General features: G+C 47.2%; 1 protein-coding gene across 4 annotated transcripts in view; it reads left to right on the forward strand.

Moving 5' to 3' along the window:
• The first annotated feature begins 4,156 nt into the window (after window positions 1-4,156).
• The window catches only part of Nep2 (M13 family metallopeptidase neprilysin 2), an 83,741-nt gene continuing 66,306 nt past the window's right edge, over window positions 4,157-21,591 (forward strand). For 2 of the 4 annotated variants that reach the window (XM_037433548.2, XM_037433549.2), the window contains exon 1: window positions 4,157-4,252. In XM_037433548.2, the coding sequence (XP_037289445.2) occupies window positions 4,197-4,252 (56 nt within the window). In that variant the 5' untranslated portion in view covers window positions 4,157-4,196. Of the gene's footprint in view, window positions 4,253-5,235; window positions 5,272-15,845; window positions 15,893-21,591 lie in introns of those variants that run through there. The other 2 variants (XM_075888844.1, XM_075888843.1) reach the window with 2 other exon arrangements.

Genomic DNA, 21,591 nt, shown 5'->3' on the forward strand with positions numbered 1-21,591 from the left:
GACAGCAACCATGGAAGGCAGCGCGGCACCGGCGGAGCTTCTCCAGGGCAGGAAACTGAGAACAAGCATACCGGACTTCGGAGGTGATCCATGTCTCCGCATCATCAAGCATCGTCAGAGAGACAGCCAGGGGCGACCACTGCCAGCTCTGAAGCGCAGTGATGTGGTGCGTCTAAAGAAGCAATCGTGGGACACAAAAGCGCGGGTGGTGGAGCACTGCACACAACCTAGATCTTACAATGTGGTCACATAAGAGGGGAGGATCCTACGACGTAACAGGAGAGATTTGTTGCGAACCAGAGAACATTTGTGCGTGATTTTTCAGATGACAGCGAGGACGACAATGAGGACGAGCCACTCAACAGCAGTGGAGGTGCATCAGCACAAGAACAGTTGCTATTAACTGGGGCATCTGACGAACGCGTCAACACTCCGAAGATCACAGAGGCAACGTAGACCACCAAATCGTTTAAGTTATGACAGAAACTTTGAACAAGTTCCAGAAGCGTGCTTTTTGGTGCATGCCATTAGCAGTGTACTCACACTTCACTAATAATGTACTAACCTTGCGGAGGCGGTGCGATGTTTTCATGTTCTGTTTCTTTCTTCTCAAAGAAGAAAGATGTATCGTACACGTGGCGCAAGATATGCGCATGAACTGTGTAGAGATGTACCTGATACGCACGCATTCAGCGGATATAACCAGCTGGCGTTCAATAAACCGGGCTCTTTTCCCCACTGGCTACCAGGCGCATAATGTCAGATACATGTGGAAGAATGTTTTGTATAGACTCCACAGGGTGGTTGAGAATTATGAACTTTTGCTCTTTCGCCAGGCAATTGAGTATTTTCTTTGTCTTTCACTTATTCATATGCATGAGAAGCGGAACAACAGCAAAAAGTTAAATATTCAATCGTTTTAATGGCTACAAATGTATCATTATTTTTCGTGTAACCGACGTCTGCATACCTCATGTGATTGACCTGAAGTAACGAAATTGATATAGCAGCAAGTACACACAATCAAATCAAATCTTTCGTAACAAGTATTGAGAACCACCATATATGACAGAATTCAAGGTGCACTGTTGCTCCCGTGGGCGCGGAAGTGTGATTGGTAAATATACAAGTAGCACGCGTGGTAGGCGGGTTTATACAAAGCACACCCAAGCGATCGACTTAAATCTTTACTCACTCTTAGCCGACAGCAAAATTTTACGTTACGTGGGCTCTGCTACGAATGGGAAGTATACTGCTCTCTTAGTGAGTGGTGCTTCTAACCCAGCTGGTACTGTATAGGGAAGGACAAGAACAGCAAGATAGAAAACAGAGAGGTTAACCAGGCAAATGCCCGGTTCGCTAGCCTATACGCTGGGGGAATGGAAAAGGGGAGTATAATGATGAGAGAGAGGAAAAAGAGAAGAGACAAAAAAATTGTCAGTCAATGGGCTGACGCGTATGCAGCGATGGCACTACACAAAAGTTAACAGCATTCACATAGGCCCGTAGTCCTCGAATAGCGCAAGAGGGCTTTGACTGCCTTTTGAGCCGACGAATGACGAGGATGGTGCTCCAGCAGCATCTGCACAGAGAGTGGCCGATCGTCTAATTGTCGCAATGCGTCAGAAAGCTTTTGTCTCTCGGAGGCAAATCGAGGGCAACGGCATATCAGATGGTCGATATATTCTTCGGTGTCGCAGACGTCGCATTCCGCACTGTCGGTCATTACAATAAGGGTTGTATATGTTTTTGTGAAGGCAACACCCAACCAAAGCTGACAAAGAAGCGAAGCTTCACGTTGGCGAAGTACCGATGTAGGTCGAAGTTCCAGTCGAGAGTTTATTTGGTAGAGTCTCGTATGTCTTATGCTTGGGGTGTTTCACTTCAGCAGACACAGGCCTACGTGCCAGGTGATGAAGTTGCTTTGCAGAGCCTCTACTTGACAAAGGAATCGGAAGGGTGTGCTCTTTTTGGTGGTATGTGTGAGCCGCGTTGTCTGCGGAATCATTGCCACTGATCCCAAAATGCCCAGATAGCCACTGAAATTCACTTCATGGCCTCTTTCTGTTACGTGGAGAAAAAGCTTGACTACCTCGTACATCAAGTGTTCGTAGCAACCTCGTCAAAGGAGGAGGAGGAGGAGACGGAGGAAAGTTTAAGCGGAAGGACAGGGAGGTTAGCCAGTTCTTAGACCGGCTGGCTACCCTGTGCTGGAAGAAGGGGTGAGGGGAATAAAAGATGATAAAAAGAAATGTCGCGAAGAGAGAGAGAGAAATCACAAAAAAAATAGCGACAGAGGAAACGCAACATCAAAGAGTATACGACACTAAAGTCTGTCTCTGAGGCCAGTTGTCCGCAAAAAGCGCAGCAAAGCTTTCTGTAGTTTATAGTTGAAGAACCTTCGGGAACTTGGTCTATCTTCTCGGACTCGAAGGCAGCTCTTCAATGTCTTATGTCATCCTTTCGCCATGGACCTAATGAACAGTCAGTAGCTGAAATAAGGCTTCTTCATCACCAAGCAATCGAGAAACAGCATTGCGTATCAGTGGATACCTCGTCAAAGGACTGACTGTGCGCTCTATAAGGCCGGTTTCGAGTCGGAAAAGACATCCCATTCACTCGGTCTCTGTGATGTTATGTACTCAAGGGCGCCTCGCAGAGCCGCAAGTTCTGCCGCTGTAGACGCAGTGACGTGTGACAGCTTGATTCGCAGCGGTGATTCCTCTAGCTGGTATATCACCACCGCACCACCAGAACTAGACTCTGTGGTTGAAACATCGGTGTATATGTGCACGTGATTATTGTACATTTCGTGCAAAAGGTGCAGGCTCAATTGTTTTAGGGTTGATGAAGGCAAATTTGATTTCTTCTGCATTCCTAGTATCGTAAGACGTACTTGTGGAAGGAAGGGCCAGGCACCACGGAAGGTACACTGATTTCTCCGCAGGCGTAAAACCTGTCGTAAACGATGCACGGTGCGCACAGGCAATTGCACTAAATTTTGTGCGTGGCCTCGCAGTAGCGAGGCTTGCCAAGTTGTGAGAAGGGTTCCTAGCATGTTGCCTGAGGTACTTAGTCGCGGCCACGTCTGTGTAGAGCACGCGAACAGCCTGTTCTCACTCCGCGGCGCGAAACCTTGAGGCAGTATCGGGCTGTGACATGCTCAGCCTGACAACTGAGCCTCGCATCCTCCTGTCACACTACTTCAGAGCCCGAAACTCCCTCAAGGTTTCGACCCGCAGAGCAAAAACCGGCTTCTCGCGCGCTCTACAGAGACGTGGCCGCGGTTGTACGCATTGTTTCAAATGTGATGTGCGTCATGATCCGCTAGTCCTGCGTGGTTGCCGCCTACGCGTGCTGGTAACTGTACGGGTGGTGATAAATACCACAGGCTGCAACATTTCATTGAAAGCTATGTTCGCAAACAAGGCGAAATTATAAGTTTTTCTTAAATTTCGTGTCCCGCAAACTTTTGCTGTTCGGCGTATATACGCAGATAACACGTGTACAGGTGTGTGTAGAGATAGATAGATAGATAGATAGATAGATAGATAGATAGATAGATAGATAGATAGATAGATAGATAGATAGATAGATAGATAGATAGATAGATAGATATTGTTTAAAGGAATTTAACGCCTTAAAGCGACTGGGGCCATGCGAGGAGCCTTAATGCAGGGCTCTAGAGGGAGCGAGAGTGAGGGAGATAGCGTTAGTAATCGATATTACCTCTTTAAGAGTACACTTTGATGTGCAAGTATATGGCCTTGTTGAGCTGTCAGAAAAAAAAAAGTTGCGATATCAAGAAGAATGCATAATCTCATGTTTCGATGGAGTACTCGATGGACCACTGCTAACACTTGTACTACTCAGCTTGCGAGCCTTGTTTCTCTAAAGTTGCCCTGTGGCCGTCATAACAACGAAACCACGCCATGTACATTAAATGCGCGCCTGCTGGTCAGCTGCAGAGGCCGGTGGGCCCTTACTGCACTGCACTGAAGCTCACTTGAACTGCACGGCGGTGCCTTGCGGGTTGGCGCGCGGCCGCCCCGCGGAGCCACCAACGCGGGCGGGTGAGGGTGGCGGCCTTCTCGGTGGGCGAGGGGCGCCTTAAAAAACGGGCCGCGTGTCCCGGGCCTGTTGCAAACACAGCGCAACGCACCGCCAAGCGGCGTGGCTCTTTCGGCGTCGCCGCGATGCCCGTCAGCGTGAGCCAGCTCACGCTCACCAGCGGCGACCTGGACAAGTTCCGGTGAGCTGTTCTCTCTCTCTCCCTTGCAACCTTCTCTCTTGAGGTGGAGTGCCGGCCGGCATTCGAGATTGGTCTGGTTCGTGCACGCACATGGTGTGCACAACGACAGCTGCCCGAGCACGGCGAAACACATAATCGCCGTGCGACTGATGTGAGCACGCGTCGCCCTCAACTCGCCGAGCTGTCAGAGGTCGGCAGTCTGTGAACACAATGGACAATCCGCTGGACGAAGCAAAGCGGCAGACTCTGGCCGAGGGACGATACGTTTCTTTAGAAACCGTGATAATGCACATCTCTCTTTCATCATTTCACATTGTAAATTCTTGACCACGCGCGAACATTCAATAGCAGAAATTCGCGATTGTTCAATGCGAAGAAAAGAACAGCGTGTTTTTTGTAGCAGCGAGACTGAGTGGTACAGAGTAGAAACGAAATACCCGACCTGACAACTGTACGATTCTAACTGTCGTGGTGGGCCAGCGTCAAAATGAGCGCCCGGGGCTCAAACATTAGATGTTGGCTGGGGTCTCTCGCTACCGTAGTAGCCGCTAGTTTTCACTGGGCGAAACCTTATCCATCAGTAGTTTATTTGTGAGTATCGCAAAAAAAAAAAACAAGTATAAACAATGGGTGGAGGAAAGGGCAAGAAAAATGTTCTTGAGAAATGTGTTGTTTAGCGAGGAACCGGCGTGCGACGGTGGTTTCTGCAACTCTCGCTGCAGTGCGTGCACACAGTAAAAAAGATTGTCGGGGCATTGTTCCCGCCAAAGTCCGCGAAGTTGTGACGCCGCCACCGCTGAGCACACGCGCCCTCGCATGTGCGCAGGGAAGAAAGAGAATATGCATCATCGCGCGCGCCCTGAATGCACAGCGGGTGTTCGTAAACACGTTTTGTATAGGGTGAACCCAGCGGCAATCTTGAGCCCCTGTTGTAGTCTTGCTGCGTGTTCATAAGCTCACTTTCGCATAACATGCTCCTGGATCGTTCTGAAAGTTCGAATGTCAGAGAAGACTGCTAGGTATGCTAATTCTCTTCGTGTGTTTGTATAACTTCACCGGCTTGCATTTCATGTGTTTGTATAACTGTATAAGAATGCGTGCTCTGGGCTACAAAATAATAAACACGAAAAAATTGAAGGCGTACACGTTTGACGAGGGTTTCAATCCGGATGATTTGAGTCTTGAGTCTCAGAGCTTGCATGCCCTTTTATTATTAATATTATTATTTGGATTTCGTAAACTTACAAAAACAAAAAAGTGCCGTCGTTTCGATTTGCACACGAAAACGCGCTGTTGCTCTTAAGCGATGACTACTAAATGTGAGGAGCGGGAAACGAAAGAAGCGACAACGTATACAGGCGCACCCCATTGAAACGCCTTTAAATTCTGTACCGTTTCTCATCTACGCATGCTTAGGAGGCAGTACGAGCCGGCTATTATTCGCTTTCTTTTCCCTCAAGCGTCCGGTCCTTTTTTTTTTTTTTTTTCAAAGCGATTACCAATAGTGCAGACGCAGTTCTTACTGCTTCCTAGCATAATGACGATGTTCTGCGGAACTTCCTCTGAACGGTGCAGCATAGTATATTGTTTTTCTCGCCCACCATTCCCTTGCTGCTTTCCATCATTTACACGATAGTAGGCGCAGTCTCCTAACACTACCCAATATTTTGCTACTACTCTAGCCATAGTCGACCATCCTTTCCATGTTACCCATCACAAGTACATCATGTTACTCACCTCTCTCTAGTTCGTCCTACTATAAACACCTGCCTGCCCAGCATTATTGCCACTATATACGCCGTCCTTAACAGGAGCACATGCTCTAACTTCACCGCCAGATACCCAGATGTAAATTCACCAAGCCACTTATGTAGTTAGCGTGATGGAAGTTACTGTTTTCTATGTCGCCGGCCATCTGCACAGCATGTATTTGTATAAGAGCTGCCAACCTCAACCCGTGACTGGCGCGCGTAATCGTCGGCTGCGACGAGTGCGGCACGTCGGGTCTGTCTCGTGTCGGACGAGCCGCGAGGAAAGCGTGCATCCTGAGAGCGGACAGAAAAAGAGCCTGGCCCCGGGGACCTTCGGCGGGAAGCAGGTCGGCGCGTCTTCGAAAGCGCAGCAGGAGGAAGAACACAAGACCTGACAGTTGCGTGTGTATGCCTCGCCTTGTCGTGCGAATGCGGTGTCACGCACGTTTTTCCCAGGCACCCCCTCGAGTGCAGTGTGTGCTCGGGCACTTTCAGTTTCGCTTTTTGCACGACAAACGCCAGCGCTCCGCTGGTACTGCGTTGTCTCGTCTTACAACTCGGGAGAGGTTAAGATGATGACAGGTGTAAGGAGTATGGTGGATTGATGAGTATCGTAGATCTCTGGCACAAAGCGCCTCCGGTCGCCGCGCTTCTCCCTCCTGACAACGACACGGCCGTTTTCTTCTCTCTCGTGATAACGCATTCGGGGCGCTATAGTTTAAACATGGAGGAAGAAAAAGTTACTGTATACGTGGTCAAGACGTCAAAGCGTTCGCTCACCTTTAGTACTGCCGTCTTTGTGCTGTTCTCGAAAGCTGACTGAACTAGCCGGCTCTGATTGAACACTACCGGGTATCATTCTCCGATGTTTCGGCAAGTCTCAATGTTTGCGCAAGAACTTAGGCATTGGGCCAAGACGCTGCTGGCTTTTTGGAGCGTTGGCCGGCCAAGGCAGTCTGAGTGACGTAATGCTCCTTGGTAGGTGGTGTTCTTCCTCTGGGAGTTTAATTATAAATCGCTTTTAGCTATACTGGCCGCATGTAGCGTGGATGAGGGGTTGGCCACACGGCTCCCGCCGCAAATATTCATCGTGACCACTTCGATTCACTTCTCGTGGTGTTGTAGCCTGAACGGCGAAGCGGAAATGCATTACTGATCATCCGGCGAACAGCCGTGGAGGTCACCATACCAGGACACTGAATAAACGTCCGCCATACCTCACCAGCGATGCGTTTGCTCGTTAAGTTATACGAGTTCCTTATCGCATCTCGCCGGCAGCGATCGCAAGGAACGACTGCAAATCCTGGCGTTCTCCGCACTCTCGAATCCCGTAGCGTTCCTAGGGAAGCAGCTGTTTGCTGTTCTTTTGTCGCTGTCGTGCGCATGCGTATATTAAACACGCGGCTGCTAGGCCTGTTTGTTGGTTTTCCGGCCTTTGGCACGCAGCCTATCGGCGAGGGCCCTCGGGTCGGGACCCTCGAGTGCTTCTGCTGGCGTCATTCACTGCGTCGTGCGCAGCCATCGTAGCGGGAGGGAGACAAGTGACTGCAAGCGGGTCAGCCGCCTTCTCGCCGCCACAAGAAGTCGAGGAAGAAGAAGCCGTCGTGCCGAAAGAAAAGCCGACCGACCATCACCATGCCTCTGCGGTGTTTGTCGATTGTCGACGTGAGGGCTGTAGCGTGCGGCCCTGCTCTGGACCTTCTGTACGCCCATTCCGTCTTTGGGCATCGACCAGTCACGTGGAGCGAATTTCGTCAGGCCAGAAGGGCGAGCTAACGTTGTTATCGGGGGCGTGCAAATTTGACAAGGTCACTAGCACGTGCACATACACCTATATGTATACAATCTACTCGTTGATTCTTTTTTTCGTATTTGAGAAAAAACGTGAGGAAAACTGTGCTGTCAGGGAAAACGTACCATCCGAATTTACTAAAACATTGCGCAGTTTCGCTTCATAGTTTCTTCCTTGTTTTTTTTTTTTTTGCGTCGCGTGTTGGCGCTGTTAGTTCTTTGAGTCATGTCCAGCCCGCCTATCGCCGTTTGTTCAGTTCGCTTTTCAATATTGAAAACATTTGCACCAGGGTATCGTATGAAACGATATTATCCAAATGAGCTTTTTACTATACCCCCCCCCCCCCACATACACACGCAAAGGTTTATTTCTCATGTGGTCTTCGCCGCCCAAAGCGTGCCCATTCGCTGAGGCTTTATTCCATGATTTCCATATACTGAGGTAACTGCAATGTCACTGCATTTCACTCTTGTCACTCGGGCTACTTTGCGCTGCTCCACGTTCTCTGACATGAGAACAGACAAGACGTCTACAAGTTCAACACCAGGGTTGCTTGAGCGCCATTATCGTAAAAAAAGAATAAAAAATACATGCACAGCCACAACCCTGCGCAATAGAATATGACTTGAAAGGCCCGAGTGAGAAGCTATATGGGGCACAGTTTGCGCCCCCTTTAGATGATTAAGAGTAAAGCGCTCCCCCCCCCCCCCCCCCTTGTCACCCGGCCCCACCCTGCCCATTCGTGCGCTCATGTTTGGGTGGCCTGCACAGCGATCTTCGCCTTTTTAGCTTGCTTCGAACGAAGTGGTCATTGTACATTCTGCAGCAAGTGCTATATCGGACGAATTTCACAATTCCTACTAAGTTTTTATGCTATGAAAAGTTTGGTGTTCGGATAATCTGGCTCGATAATAATGCACAACGGTCGAAATTTGCCAGGACATTCCAATGAAATAAAGCGATATTTTTAAGGCGAATGGTTCTGAATGGAATAAAGATAACGCAGTCCATTAAAAAATAGGAAGTAAGCGAATTTAAATAGGTTCGCATAAATGCGCTACAAAGCAGGCGGAAATTTCTCTCAAAAATGCGAGTTTAATATTCACCATACGGAGAAAGAGTGTGGTTCTTCGGGTTTCGCCGACAGCAAAATAATCACTGCGCGAAACACGTTATTATTTCTCAATTTATTCAGAGTTCTAAGATAGTTTCTAGAATTTCCCGTTTGTTATATTTACCATTTTTTCTCTATCGTGGGGCAGCTGAGTTAAATGATTCGAAGCAAAAGTGGTACCGTGCTTAGACAATCCGCACAACTGCTTCAGGCATGATGATCACGTGACGTGATGTGGCGGTGCCGCGAAGATTTGCGTAGGAAGCGCGCCGCCACGATTGCCTTCTGTTTTTGTGTGTGTGTGTGTGTGTGTGTGTGTGTGTGTGTGTGGTGAGGAAATAAGGAATAGAGTACCAAAGTTGAGGGACTGTGCATGCGGCCTTACACTTTCATCAAGCAACGTGCTGCTAAGAGGTAGTACTTATTGAAAGAGAGTTTTTAAGTTAAGTTTTGCCCGGGTGTTTCGGGCGCTTATCGCGCGAGAGATTACCCCCTCGACTTGTAGAAGTGCCGCCAGCTACGCTTCCGCATCGTGCTACATGAAAGCGGCAGAGCGAGCGTGTTACGAAACTTCGACTGGCGTTAATACGCCGTACCTTGTCTTTGTTTTCGCCGTACCGATTGTTTATGCAACAGTGCGAAGTTCTCCGATCTGTGGCACGCTGGTTCGTCTCAGTGCGTAGGAAAACGCTTCTAAACAAGTTTTTGAAACAGCGATGGAAATAAAGTACCCGACACTTCCTGGATTACGTCCCAGCGCCCAACAGTGTAGTGCTGAAGAATTCAAATTATCGCTTCTCGCAACTTACAACAGCTTCTTGAAATATATGGAAGATATAGAAACGGAAAGATATAGAAATGGAAGACACTGGGGAATTTAACTGCCGCACTACAGTAAAGAAGCACAGCTTTGATAACACACACACACGAGCGTTCGCTAAAAAAGAAGTGCAGTGAAAGTGCCATGCAAAGAAATAACAGGATCCTGTCAATTTCATTCTGGCAATTCTCTCTTCCTTAGTTCTCTCACATTACCCTTTCAGTTCGTTTCCTTAGAAGCTTGTTAATCAGCGTCCGAGCAGCTGGCTATTCGAGGAATTCCCGCGCAACACCAAGGACGTAAGCGGTGTCGTCGCTGCTCCCGTTAGATCACGCGGCTCGCACAAGGAAGGGAGGAAGCCGGTAGTGAGAGGAAAACATGAAAGGTTTATTTGCGTAACAACCGAACGGGACAGTTCGAACGCTGGCGTAACTTTCCATACCGAGCAACGAACGAGTCGTGCATCGGCGGAAGGCCTTGCAGCGATGCTCGACGGCGGGCGAGGTCTCTGGCGGGGCCCCAAGAGCGACCACGCTTGAGGAAGCAAACGCAGATGGCCTAGATCGTGATTTCCGCCGCCGCGGCCGTGTATCCCTCTCTCCCCCGTTACACGGTATACATTGTGAGGGGAGCCGCCTTCTGCGATGGATCGATTTCTGCGGGATGCCTTTTTCGTCAGCCACTGTCCTCACGACGAAGGAGCGAAAGTTTTCCATATTCGGCAAAGAGCGGGTGCTCTATACCGACGGCAGTCGTCTCCGCTGTCCACGCAACATGTGTGCAGTGCAATCCCGGAAGTCTCTGCACTGCGCTGCGGGAAAATCTCTGGCCGCGTCGTATGGCGACATGTCGTGCTACGTTCAAGACGTCTGTTACGCAGTAGCGGAGCACGCTAGCCCAATGCTGCACTTTTACGTCCAGTGGAGATCCGCAGTGCCGTAACAGTGCCAGTAGGGGGGGGGGGGGGGGGGGCTCAACAAAGTAAAAGTGAAGGAGAGGAAGGAAAATTAGGGCAGATTAATGATTGACATCCCTTTCCCATGAAGGAAAAAGGCTAATTAAACGAAATATAAAAAAATGAGTTCAAGACCGGCTAACTTGCACGAGGAAGTGTGTACAGCGTGTTTTCCGGCCCGGTGACAGCTTAACTGCATTACGTCTGGGCCTCGCATTTGGCGCTGGCATCTTTCGAGGCCGATAGGATGTTCAACCATGCTTCGAAGATTGTGTTGTAGAAAAGACCGGTCCAGTTGAGTAGTGGCGGAGGTGATTTAGGAAGTCTGCTCAATCCCCGCCCGAACTTTTTTTAATATTTTGTGCATTTACATATACGTGAATACATACAAACACACGCATGAACGTCGTGCCGAACTACCTCCCCCCGCTCCTACGGAAAAAAAAGTTCTGGCTAAGCCCATGCATGCTGTAGCGACGGCGGGCGTATGAACTCTTCGGCAAATGGTGTTAGGTAGAAAAGCGGGAACAATGCCCGAGGTCGCCGTCGACATTAGTTCCTTGGGGTGGTCTCTCGATGGGCGAGTGCGAAATCTCAAAAATAATCGCATTCAAGAGCTTACTGTGGTGCAAATGGCACTGTTTTTATGCCTTCTCGGCAGCGGTCAACTCCACGCTTCATGGATTGAGCTTGAAAGTTATAGATTGAATTATTTCCAGCAAACAGTCTGTTGTTCGCGGAATTTTTTTCTGCTTGCAATTTCATTTTGGAGTAACCATTCTTCTTTTTTTTTTGTGCTGCAGAACTTAGAAAAATGGAGCAGAGATATATTTCTTTGCAAAAAGTGAGTTAACAGAATAGAAAAAAAAACTGCTAGCAATGGTGTGCGACGAATGTCAAGAGACTGAATGCTTTCCTACGCCGAAGTCGAAGACATGTTGGTGAGTATATAGCACCTCAAACGTCTTATATCGAGCCCATTTTACGCCAACTTAGATTACTGAAGAAGAAAGTACATGGTATATATATATATATATATATATATATATTGTTCTAGATAAAAACACAGCTTGAATACTGTTCCATTTGGTTGATATCGAGAAATCGTGATATTTTCACCAGGTTTTATAATCCTCATTCAAGCAGCAAACGCAAACTTCGGGGAGGCATTTCCTGCTTTCTCAGGAAAGCACGATAGCTAGCTAAATAAAAACACGATAGAAGCGCCCGGCTGCAGTGCACGGGGCTCAAGAATGATGCATCTCGACCACACGGCGTGTCGCTGCAGTGCTGTACTTCTTTACCCAATAAATAGCACAAATACTGAAATGAAGCGATTCTGTCTCGTCAAATATGGCTAAAAGTGGTTTTCACGTAGACGCGCTCCCTTCGCAAATGGCCGACAACGCTCTCCGTGACGACTTTAGCAGCGAGAAGACGACACGTTTTCTCGGGCTGTCTTCGCTATATACATGTGCAGAGACGGTCGCTCGCGATTGTTCTTTCGTCTTGACCACAGACTGACGTCGGCTGCGACCGTTTGAGGAGGTCGACTTGAAAAGTAATCGTGGATCGAGACGAGGCGCTCATTTTTAGGTATTTAAAAACCACAGACTTGTACAAGCAGCTGCATAGTTATTCCGTATACCGCACAATTTGAGTGACTGTCACGTTGTGTGTTTGTGTGTCCCTATCTCTCCACCTCCTTCATACATGACGTATTTCACCCGCACGCTCTTCTTTTTTTTCTTTTGTGAAGATAAGAGTTTACGTTAAAGTGCTTTACAGGCTTGGCATATCCTCTCAGTTTGTAATTATAGACGGTGCGAGTCGTGGCAGGCATTTATTGTTGCTCCAAAGACCGAGAGGAAGTTGTTGCGCGTATACGTGTATATATTCCACAGATTCTGCGTTTTTTTTTTTTTCATCATTGTCGCGTTGTCGATAATTGGTCTCGATTCTTCTACTTCGGTCGCGGCAAACAAAACTCAAGGCGGTGATGCGGGCTAGTTGGTTTCGGGCACTTGCATTCACATTTGTAGCGCAAAAAGGAAAAAAAAAAAAGACGGAGACACAAAAGGAACACATAGACGCCCGTCTTGTTTATGTGTTCCTTCTGTGTCTCCGTCTGTTTTTTTTTTTTTGCGCTACAACTATAAATGCAACCAAAGAAAACGTTGTGCCTAAGTCACAGCAGTCAGCACTGAACGACCGAAGGAGCCTCTCGCGCGAACAAATGATGACAGTGAAGTGGTTTTATTGAGAGGAAGAAACGGGGCTCTTCCCTCTATCATAGGAATTAGCGTAACATGAAAGTAAAATTTGCCTTCAGAGAAGTAGCTGAGCGTTTATTGAGGATTGTTTCGCCACAATGGCGGAGGAATCAATGCTATAGCAACAAATTGTAACGTAACTCAAACAACAACAACAACAAAAACAGCAACAACAACGATGACGACGACAACGACGACGACGACGACGCCTTCTTCAAGAAGAAGAAGAAGAACCACGATATGATTATTGATTTTATTGGTATGTGGGGTTGAACGCCCTAAACCACGATATGATTATGAGAGACGCTGCAGTGAAGGACGCCGGAAGACGATATGATTATGAGAGTCGCCGCAGTGGAGGTTTTCCTTAAATTTCGACCATTTAGGGTTCCTTAATATGCACCTGCATCTAAGTACACGGACGTCAAACATTTTCGCCTCCATCGATGCAGTCGCCGCAGCCGGGATTCGATCCCGCGGGTTAGTACTCGAGTGCCATAACCAATAGACCACCGCGGTGGGGTGCTCAATAAGAACGTACGCACAAAAGAACATACGCAGAATGAGTGCGAACCAACCGCCAACAGTTTGACACTGATAGCATAGCGCGCCGCTCAAACACAATGCAGGACGCACTAAACGAACGCACGACAGGATGTGCGCGAACTAGAAAAAAAAAAGGAAGAAAAAATACTATCGCAGTTGTAGTTCCTGTATGTGTGAGCTGAGCACTCTTTTCGCGAAAATGGCCGATGCTGTGAGCGAAAGCTCTCTCTAACTGGCGGTGAGAGCTCAAGACGTACAAAATGCTCCTATGGCGAGATAAGCGCTTGCGCATCGCAACGTGCTTATCCTGCCGCGCCATCTCGCAAGGGATGACGAGAGAAAAAGAGAGAGATATAAAGGCAACAGAAATGCAGGGAGATGAACAAGGTTGCACCTGGTTTGCGACTCGGCAGGGGGAAGGGAGGAAAATAATAGAGAAGGAAAGAGAGGACAAGCAATGCGTTTCTACGTGTATACCGCGCTTGCCCCGAAGGTCATTAAACTGAACTGTCACAGAGAGCTGGTCGACTTAGACTGTCTTATACAAAGTATAAACTCCAATCCATGATGTTGAAGAAGGCTTGCAAGGACTGACTCCAAGGTATCCAGAACTTGCAATGCGCTTCGAGCTGATCGGGTTGTCAATCCGGTGACGAGTGTGCGCAGTGGCTAATCGACGACCTCAACACAGCCATGATACGCATGTCTTCGTCGTGGAGATCATTAGTATAATGTTGTGTCACCTCTATGTGGAAGCGAATGAGTACATCCAATGGCAAATGGAGTATATAAATAGCTTTCCGTTAGCATGTTTAGCAAAGATTCAATTTGGGCTAGCTGGTACGGCATTGTAATGTAATGGCCTGCGCAACTACATTGTCCCTTGTGGCCAAGTCGTTTCGTGCCGCGCGTTCTGGAGCGAAGGGTTGTAGGTTCAACTGCAGGCGTTGAAATTTGAGTTACAAAGCAGCTTATGAACGAGGCCTGTCTTCTGTCGCGCCGTAGCCGCTGCTGACAAATGCGATGATGCTGATCATGACAAAGAACAAGCGCGTTGCAGACCAAACATTCTCTTTCTGCCATCATGGCGCAGCACATGCAAGGTACTCACTATACGCTATGATACGACTGGCCGATACAACAACTGGCTTGTATACAGTGTATGACGTCTCGATAAGCTCTGGGACGTATTTACGACTGGAAATAACCAACAACCACCAGGCAAACGAGCAGAGACCTCGACTTCAAGCTAGGTGCGATAGCAGAAATAATGAAGGCGGAACGATACTCACAAATCAACACAATGCACTATTTATGACCAATAAGCATCTGTACACAGCTTTGTCACTAATTTACATGCACGACGGATGATTTATGGTAACACCGAACCATTCCGCTGCTTCGCCCACTGATCATCATTCACTCCGTGGATATGCCGTGATTTTTTTTTTTCTTATAGCTCTTTTTTTGCCATCTGTATGATTATATTTTACAACGTCACATCCTTGACGGAAATATGTAAGTAAAGAAGTGTAGGACCCAGTCATAAAACACTTTTTAGTTAAAAAGGGGGAAAATTATAGAGGAGGAGTGCTCTTATCCTGATTTCGGTACTCCCAACGCCCATAAACTGTTGCACTGCCAAGCGGAATTCAGGAGCGTCCTTTCAATGGAGGCAGAAGCTCCCTTGTTCGGCTATGCCGGCATCAGTTTAACGCGTTGGCAAGGAATGAACACTACGACTTGGCGTGTTTCCTGCAACGGTGAACAAACCGGGCCCTCCATAAATAATAACTGATTCGTAAACAAATAATAATTGTTCTTGCGAAATGCGAAGCTTTCGTGAAAATACGTGACAACTTGAGCTTTCAGTGATAGCCCACAGCGTACACACATCAGCTTCGTGAGGTTGTCTGTAGCCATGTAGATTTGTTAAATGCTTTGTCTGCCATTTTCAGTGGAAACTCATTGTTTTCCTCGCTCGTAGCATTCGTCATTGCTTTCGTAGTGCATGAATCTCACTTTTAAATTGTATGCTGCAAGTCGCGTTTGCTCGCAGTTTGCTCTTCCATAACTAAGTGATCTCAAATTAGTCAGTGCTGTGCCGTTTGTTCTTGTACGTTTGTTGAATATAAGTGACAGCACAATGCGCGTGGTTTGCTTGATGACCGGTTTGAGCGAGAAATTGGCAAAATGTTCTCTGCGCTTAGATAACGTGACGATGATGTGTGGTTGAAGTCGTTCGGCGCAGGATATTCTTCAGACTGCTTTAAGCAGTGATGTCGAAAGAAACCATCTTGAGGACGACAATTTTTCATTGGACGTAGAAGGTTGTGAAAGCACCGAGGGTAACAGCGATGGTAAACTATCTGCTGCCAACTCAGGAGCAGTGAGTTGCACTTCACATTCCGTCGTGCGGTAATGTATATTTCCCGGCCGTATAAGTCACTTTCATTGTATTTAATGTATACGCCATTCTTCAGCGAGATCAAAGTAAAAGAGAAGTGTTTCTTTCGAGCTTTGCATGCAGCGCAACCACTGTGCATATATTGGTGCGCCGCATGCTGCCATCACGTTCGAGCTCGACCAGTGAAGCGAAATTAAATGGTAGAGAGATGAAGCGGGCAATGGCCACAACCCATGCTTCTCTGCTAATTTCCGTAGTTCACCGGTACCTTGCGAACGGCGTTATTTTTCGACGGTGCTCCGCTTCGTTGGTCTAGTGGCTAAAGTACTCGGCTGCCGACCCGAATGTCGTGCGATCGAATCCCGGCTGCAGCGGCTGCATTGCCGATGGAGGCGGAAATGCTGTATGCCCGTGTGCTCAGATTTGGGGGAACGTTAAAGAACCCCAGGTGGTCGAAATTTCCGGAGCCTTCGACTACGGCGTCTCTCATAATCATGTGGTTGTTTTGGGACGTGAAATCCCACATATCAATCTTGTTCGATGAATTTTCGCACTGCCGAATGGTTCGACGTTGAAAAACCTACGTGTGCATTCTTTTCGGTATTCATGTTTTGATCGTTCAGATCGAACCAGCCGCGTCAGAGTGCAGTGAATTGCACGCAGCTGAAGTCTGAGCGTGGCAGTGACACAAGCGCTACTGAATGAATTGTTAACTGATTGTGTTCTGTTTAAGAAGCAACTCCGTGTTCCTGACAGAGCAAGTGATGACGACGGCGTAATATGTTTGCAAACCATCACCACGTTAAACATTCGGTCTCTTGCAGCAGCGATGGCGCTACTCGTTCACTCACAGTAACGGAGTGGAAATATAGCCTTTCGAACCGCGGCAAATAATTAGGTGGTGAGCTTGCATGGTTTGGAAAAGTATCTTGGTCTCATATACATTCAGGGCAGCTCATGACTTCAACTGTTGAAAGTAGCACGGCCGTACGTTCGCACGTCGTATCTCCTATGCTAACTAATGAGCGCACCCTCCTCCAGGCGCCATCTTGGCTCTTACAGTTCGTTGGGCATTGCGGATTCTCTCTGCTATGGTCATTGTCTTGGCTCTTCCTGTGATGACTTGCTGGTCCTTGAGGACCAGCAAGTCATCGCAATGAGGGTCGGATTGTACGGGGCTGCCTCTTAACCTTATATTGGTGGCTGCGCAGTGTTTAAGGCACTATTATCATGGCAGGTTCCACATAGTGGAATAATGCTTTCTGTCTCAGAACTTACTTCGGGTTGGGAAGGGCCGATATTATGTATATATTTGATGAATTATAAATAACGTGGTTTGTAGCCTTCGTAAATAACATTCTTCGGCTTTAGCTATAGTCCCGTGACCGGGCCAGAGTATTTTCGTCGCGATGAGTATGTTGACGTGCAACGAGTCCGCATATGGTGCCCAAGAATAAAGGAAGTCTTGAAGAACTCAGTCGGTGGAGAGAACTGAGGTGTCGTTTAATAGCGTGCATTCAAAGAGCGTAACGATCATTTTGAGAGCATGACGTTACAGAACGATTGAAACACGTAGCCGGTGTAGTTTCACGAAATGACCCAAGTGTCTGATGTTTATTATGAGTACTATAGTTTTCGACCATAACCATGCAACCAGACCATCAGGCTGTCACTAAGTTTGGAGTACCATATGGTAAGTGAGGCAAGACGTTTCGTGGCATGCATAGCTCAGAGCATCGTAAAGCGGGCCCATGGGGCCCTTTTCATTACGAAACGCACTCGCCGCTCTGCCCCGAGTCACCTTCTCGAAGAGCTGCCTCCAGCGTTTCTTGCATCCGAATTGGACGCTTTCAGCCTGAGTTGCTTTTCATGACAAGGGAATCAGCACTGGTGCTGCCGTGGGCGCATCACTGCGGCATCAGTATTCACTGGGCGCTCCCGTTTCCTCAGAGCCTACCACTGTCGCGGCTTGCATTCGGCCGGATTAAACCTGATCTCCGGCGGGGACTTCTTTCTTTTCCCTGTAATGTTGTTGCGCAAGCTAAATAGCCTGCAAAGAGTGGCGCTCTGGCTTCGCGCGGCGGAAGAAGCCATGCAACGACGACGCGCTGGTCGGCTTCTTATTCGGTTCGTGCCTCGGTAAATAGAGACGAGAAGCGGGAGGTGCTTGATAGTTGTCGCGGACAATCACCTAATCAGTTTTTATAAAGTGCTTTCTTTCTTTCATTCTTTCTTTCTTTCTTTCCTTCTTTCTTTCTTTCTTTTTCTTCCTTTCTTTCTTTCTTCCTTTCTTTCTTTCTTTCTTTCTTTTTCTTTCTTTTTTTCTCTCTTTCTTTCTCTCTTTTTTCTTTCTTTCCTTCCTTCCTTCCTTCTTTCTTCCTTTCTTTCTTTCTTTCTTTCTTTCTTTCTTTCTTTCTTTGAGCTTACTCTATATAAACGAATTCCACAGTCGTCGTATGCTGGGTTATGCAAACTCCCCTTGCCAGAAGTAATTAGACGATATACTGCACAACTGCCCGATCAAGCGCATCGAAAGCCGCTGGAGGTGATCAAGCACTGCCTAATGTGAGGAATAGACGTGGTAGGGGATCACCTCAAGGAACGAAATATGCAGGTTTCTCACGTGAGGCTGGCTTCCAGCATAGCGCCCATATCGGTACCCTTGTCTCACATGAGGTCAGAAGGTCCACCGTTCATTGGAAGGTTACGAAGCATTTTAGACCTTGCGTGCCCTTTACAATTTGTTTTTTTTTCTAGTTCCCCTGGTCGAACACAAAACGCCGTAGAGCGTTCTCTCTCTCTCTCTGATTTGTTAGCCAAACGAAGATGATATGACTCAGGACATTTTGCCAAAGAATGCCCCGCCTTAGAATGTCAGTTTAATATAGAAGTATAACATACAAGCTGCGTAAAGAAATCACTCAATAACCTGCCTAGGTGGTGTTTGTCATGAGATCGAATCCTGGCCGCGGCGGGTGCATTTGCGATGGAGGCAGAGATGCTTGCGGCCCATGTAGTACATCTTCTTATATTTAGATGCACTCCAAGCCATAGGCGGCATAGAAGTCTTCTCAGCTCGAGATATTCCTGAAGGAAGACGAAGCTGCACATCGGGATCCAAGTTTACATACTCCTATCTCATTGTAACGGCCAGCTCTTCTACATGCACTTACTGTAGCTGCGAAGAAACCATCGCGCATCTTCTATGTGAGTGCACGCAGTTCAACGCGCCAAGACAAGAACTTCTTGCAGTTCTGGATAAACTGGATGATCGGCCTTCATAGGAACAAAGTATTCTCGGTCATTGACCGAGCCTATCTTCAGCCCAGAAGGCTTTGAAAGCCTTGCTACGATTTTTGCGGACAACTGGCCTCGGAGACAGACTTTAGTGTCTTATACTCTTTGACGCCTTATACGCCTTTCCTCCGTCGCTATGTTTTTTGTAATTTCTCTCTCTCTCTCTCTCTAACAGTTCTTTTTATCATTTTTTATTCCCCTCACTCCTTTCCCTAGCACAGGGTAGCCAGCCGGTCTAAGAACTGGCTAACCTCCCTGTCATTCCGCATAAACTTTCCTCCTCCTCCTCCTTAGATGCAAGTGAAAGATCCCCAAAAAGTTGGAATTTCGGGAGTCCAATATGGCGTCTCACATAATTGTACCGTGGTTTTGGGGCGATAAAAGCTGACGATTACTATTATAAATTATTCAATGCATACTTTAAAGAGTGTTTTGTATATTGAAGAGTATAAACTTTTAATATAATGAATAACTTTTGGACGACATTGTGGGGCTTCAAGCGCATAGATCAGCTGCGTTCTATCTATACTTTAACACGGCTGATTGTTTGCCTAGTCAGTACTTGCTTAATAACATATTTTAGCATACACCGGGCAAACCGCGGGCGCTGTATTAATGAACGAGCCAGGCACCATGAGCTATATCTAATGAATGATAGCTTGGCGCATTTGCCTATGTATCGAAAAACTTGCAAGTGTAAACCACGTTTTATAGATATGAAGATTTTATGGAGGCGGAAATGTTGTAGGCCCGTGTACTCAGATTTGGGTGCACGTTAAAGAACCCCAGGTGGTCGAAATTTCCGGAGCCCTCCACTATGGCGTCTCTCATAATCATATGGTGGTTTTGGGACGTTAAACCACACAAATCAATCAATTAGATATCAAGATTTTAGGCAGAAGCAGGTATCAAAGTTCCCGCGAGTTGATGGAAGCCTATTGCATAAAAAAGAAAGGAAAAAAGCTGCATCAGCGATACGTCGGTGACGTCGATGACGTTGTACGTATCGACAAGAAGATTGCTCGATAACCTGTTATGTCAAGACTGCGAATGTATGTATGTTGTATATTAATTTCCGAGTCTGTGCCCAGTCTAATTCAGTCGGAAGTACCGCTTGTTCTGTAGTTGTGTGTTTCTTTGCTCTGTGAATAATGTTTCGCGGCTAAGATATGGCAGGTTATATTCATAGAAGTGTGCAGAGGTGTGCTCTCACTCTAACCAACGCGCTCTCATAGAAATGTTTGCTCAATATTCCATATGCCATAAATCCGAGTACTCCGAGTCATCTCGAGTCAAGTCTAGTCTTACAAACCTTAGGGAGTGAATCAGCGGAGAGATGAACGGGAATACTCTGCAGCAAATAGCGTCGAGCATGAGCGCCAGCCAATGGCGTACACGTTCGAGGGCCTCGAAAGGTTACGGGGAAAGCGTGCCTCAAAAAGAAAAAAAAACACAAAAAAGAAAACGTGTGCAGTGACAGAAACTGGTGCGATAGAACACTGTCATGATACGTGATGAAGACTTGCTTTGAACTTGGTCCTTGTCACGCTGCCTTGTCACGCTGTCACAGAGCCGTTTTCTTTCAGTATAGTTGATTATGTTGCACAATTCGTTACCTTATTAGCCAAATGTTTTGCTTATACTTATAGTTGCGGCAGTGACAAAACAACTTGGCACATTCTGTGTAAATGCCCACAATACTGCTCGCAGAGAGAGTCACTCTGCAATGCACTAGATGAACTGGACAACCAGAATCTTTCGAAAGAAAGAAACCTGCGCTATCGACAGGACTTAATGTCGCAGAAGAAGGCTGTAAAGGTGCTCCAGCGCTTCTTGCGTTCAACCGGCCTGTCCAAACGACTGTGATCCGAACGCCTTGAATGTGTATGCATGTGATTTTTTTTAATTTCTATATCTATATCCTCTTTCCGACCCTTATTTCCTCACCCCTAAACAGCTTAGCAAACCAGTTCTTCTAGATTAACCTCTCTATCTCTTCCTTTTATTTATTGCTCTCTCTTTACTGAAAAGTAAAGTAATCTGAACTCAGAAAGTAAAAAAATAAACGTAGTCAAGGGGTGGTGCTGGCAAACACCTGTCACAGAGGCGCTCGTAATTAATACGGTTGTTCAATCCATCACATAAAATGTCACAGCTCTGCCGCGAAGGCGAAGCAAGAAACGCGATAGCAACATATTGGAAGGTCACGCGAAGAATGGCAAGCAGGTCGAAACGTGCCCGGCGTTTTTCACGCACAAATGACGCACGAAGCGTAATCACAGGTACAGATGAACGCGGATAGCTTATGACAAATGGTACAGAACCTGTAAAACGTGCATAGGTGCTGGATACCTAGCTGTGTCTCAAGAAGCTTTCTCGGTGGC

This window comes from Rhipicephalus microplus, chromosome 3 (genome assembly GCF_043290135.1).
Source record: "Rhipicephalus microplus isolate Deutch F79 chromosome 3, USDA_Rmic, whole genome shotgun sequence".
NCBI lineage: Eukaryota > Metazoa > Arthropoda > Arachnida > Ixodida > Ixodidae > Rhipicephalus > Rhipicephalus microplus.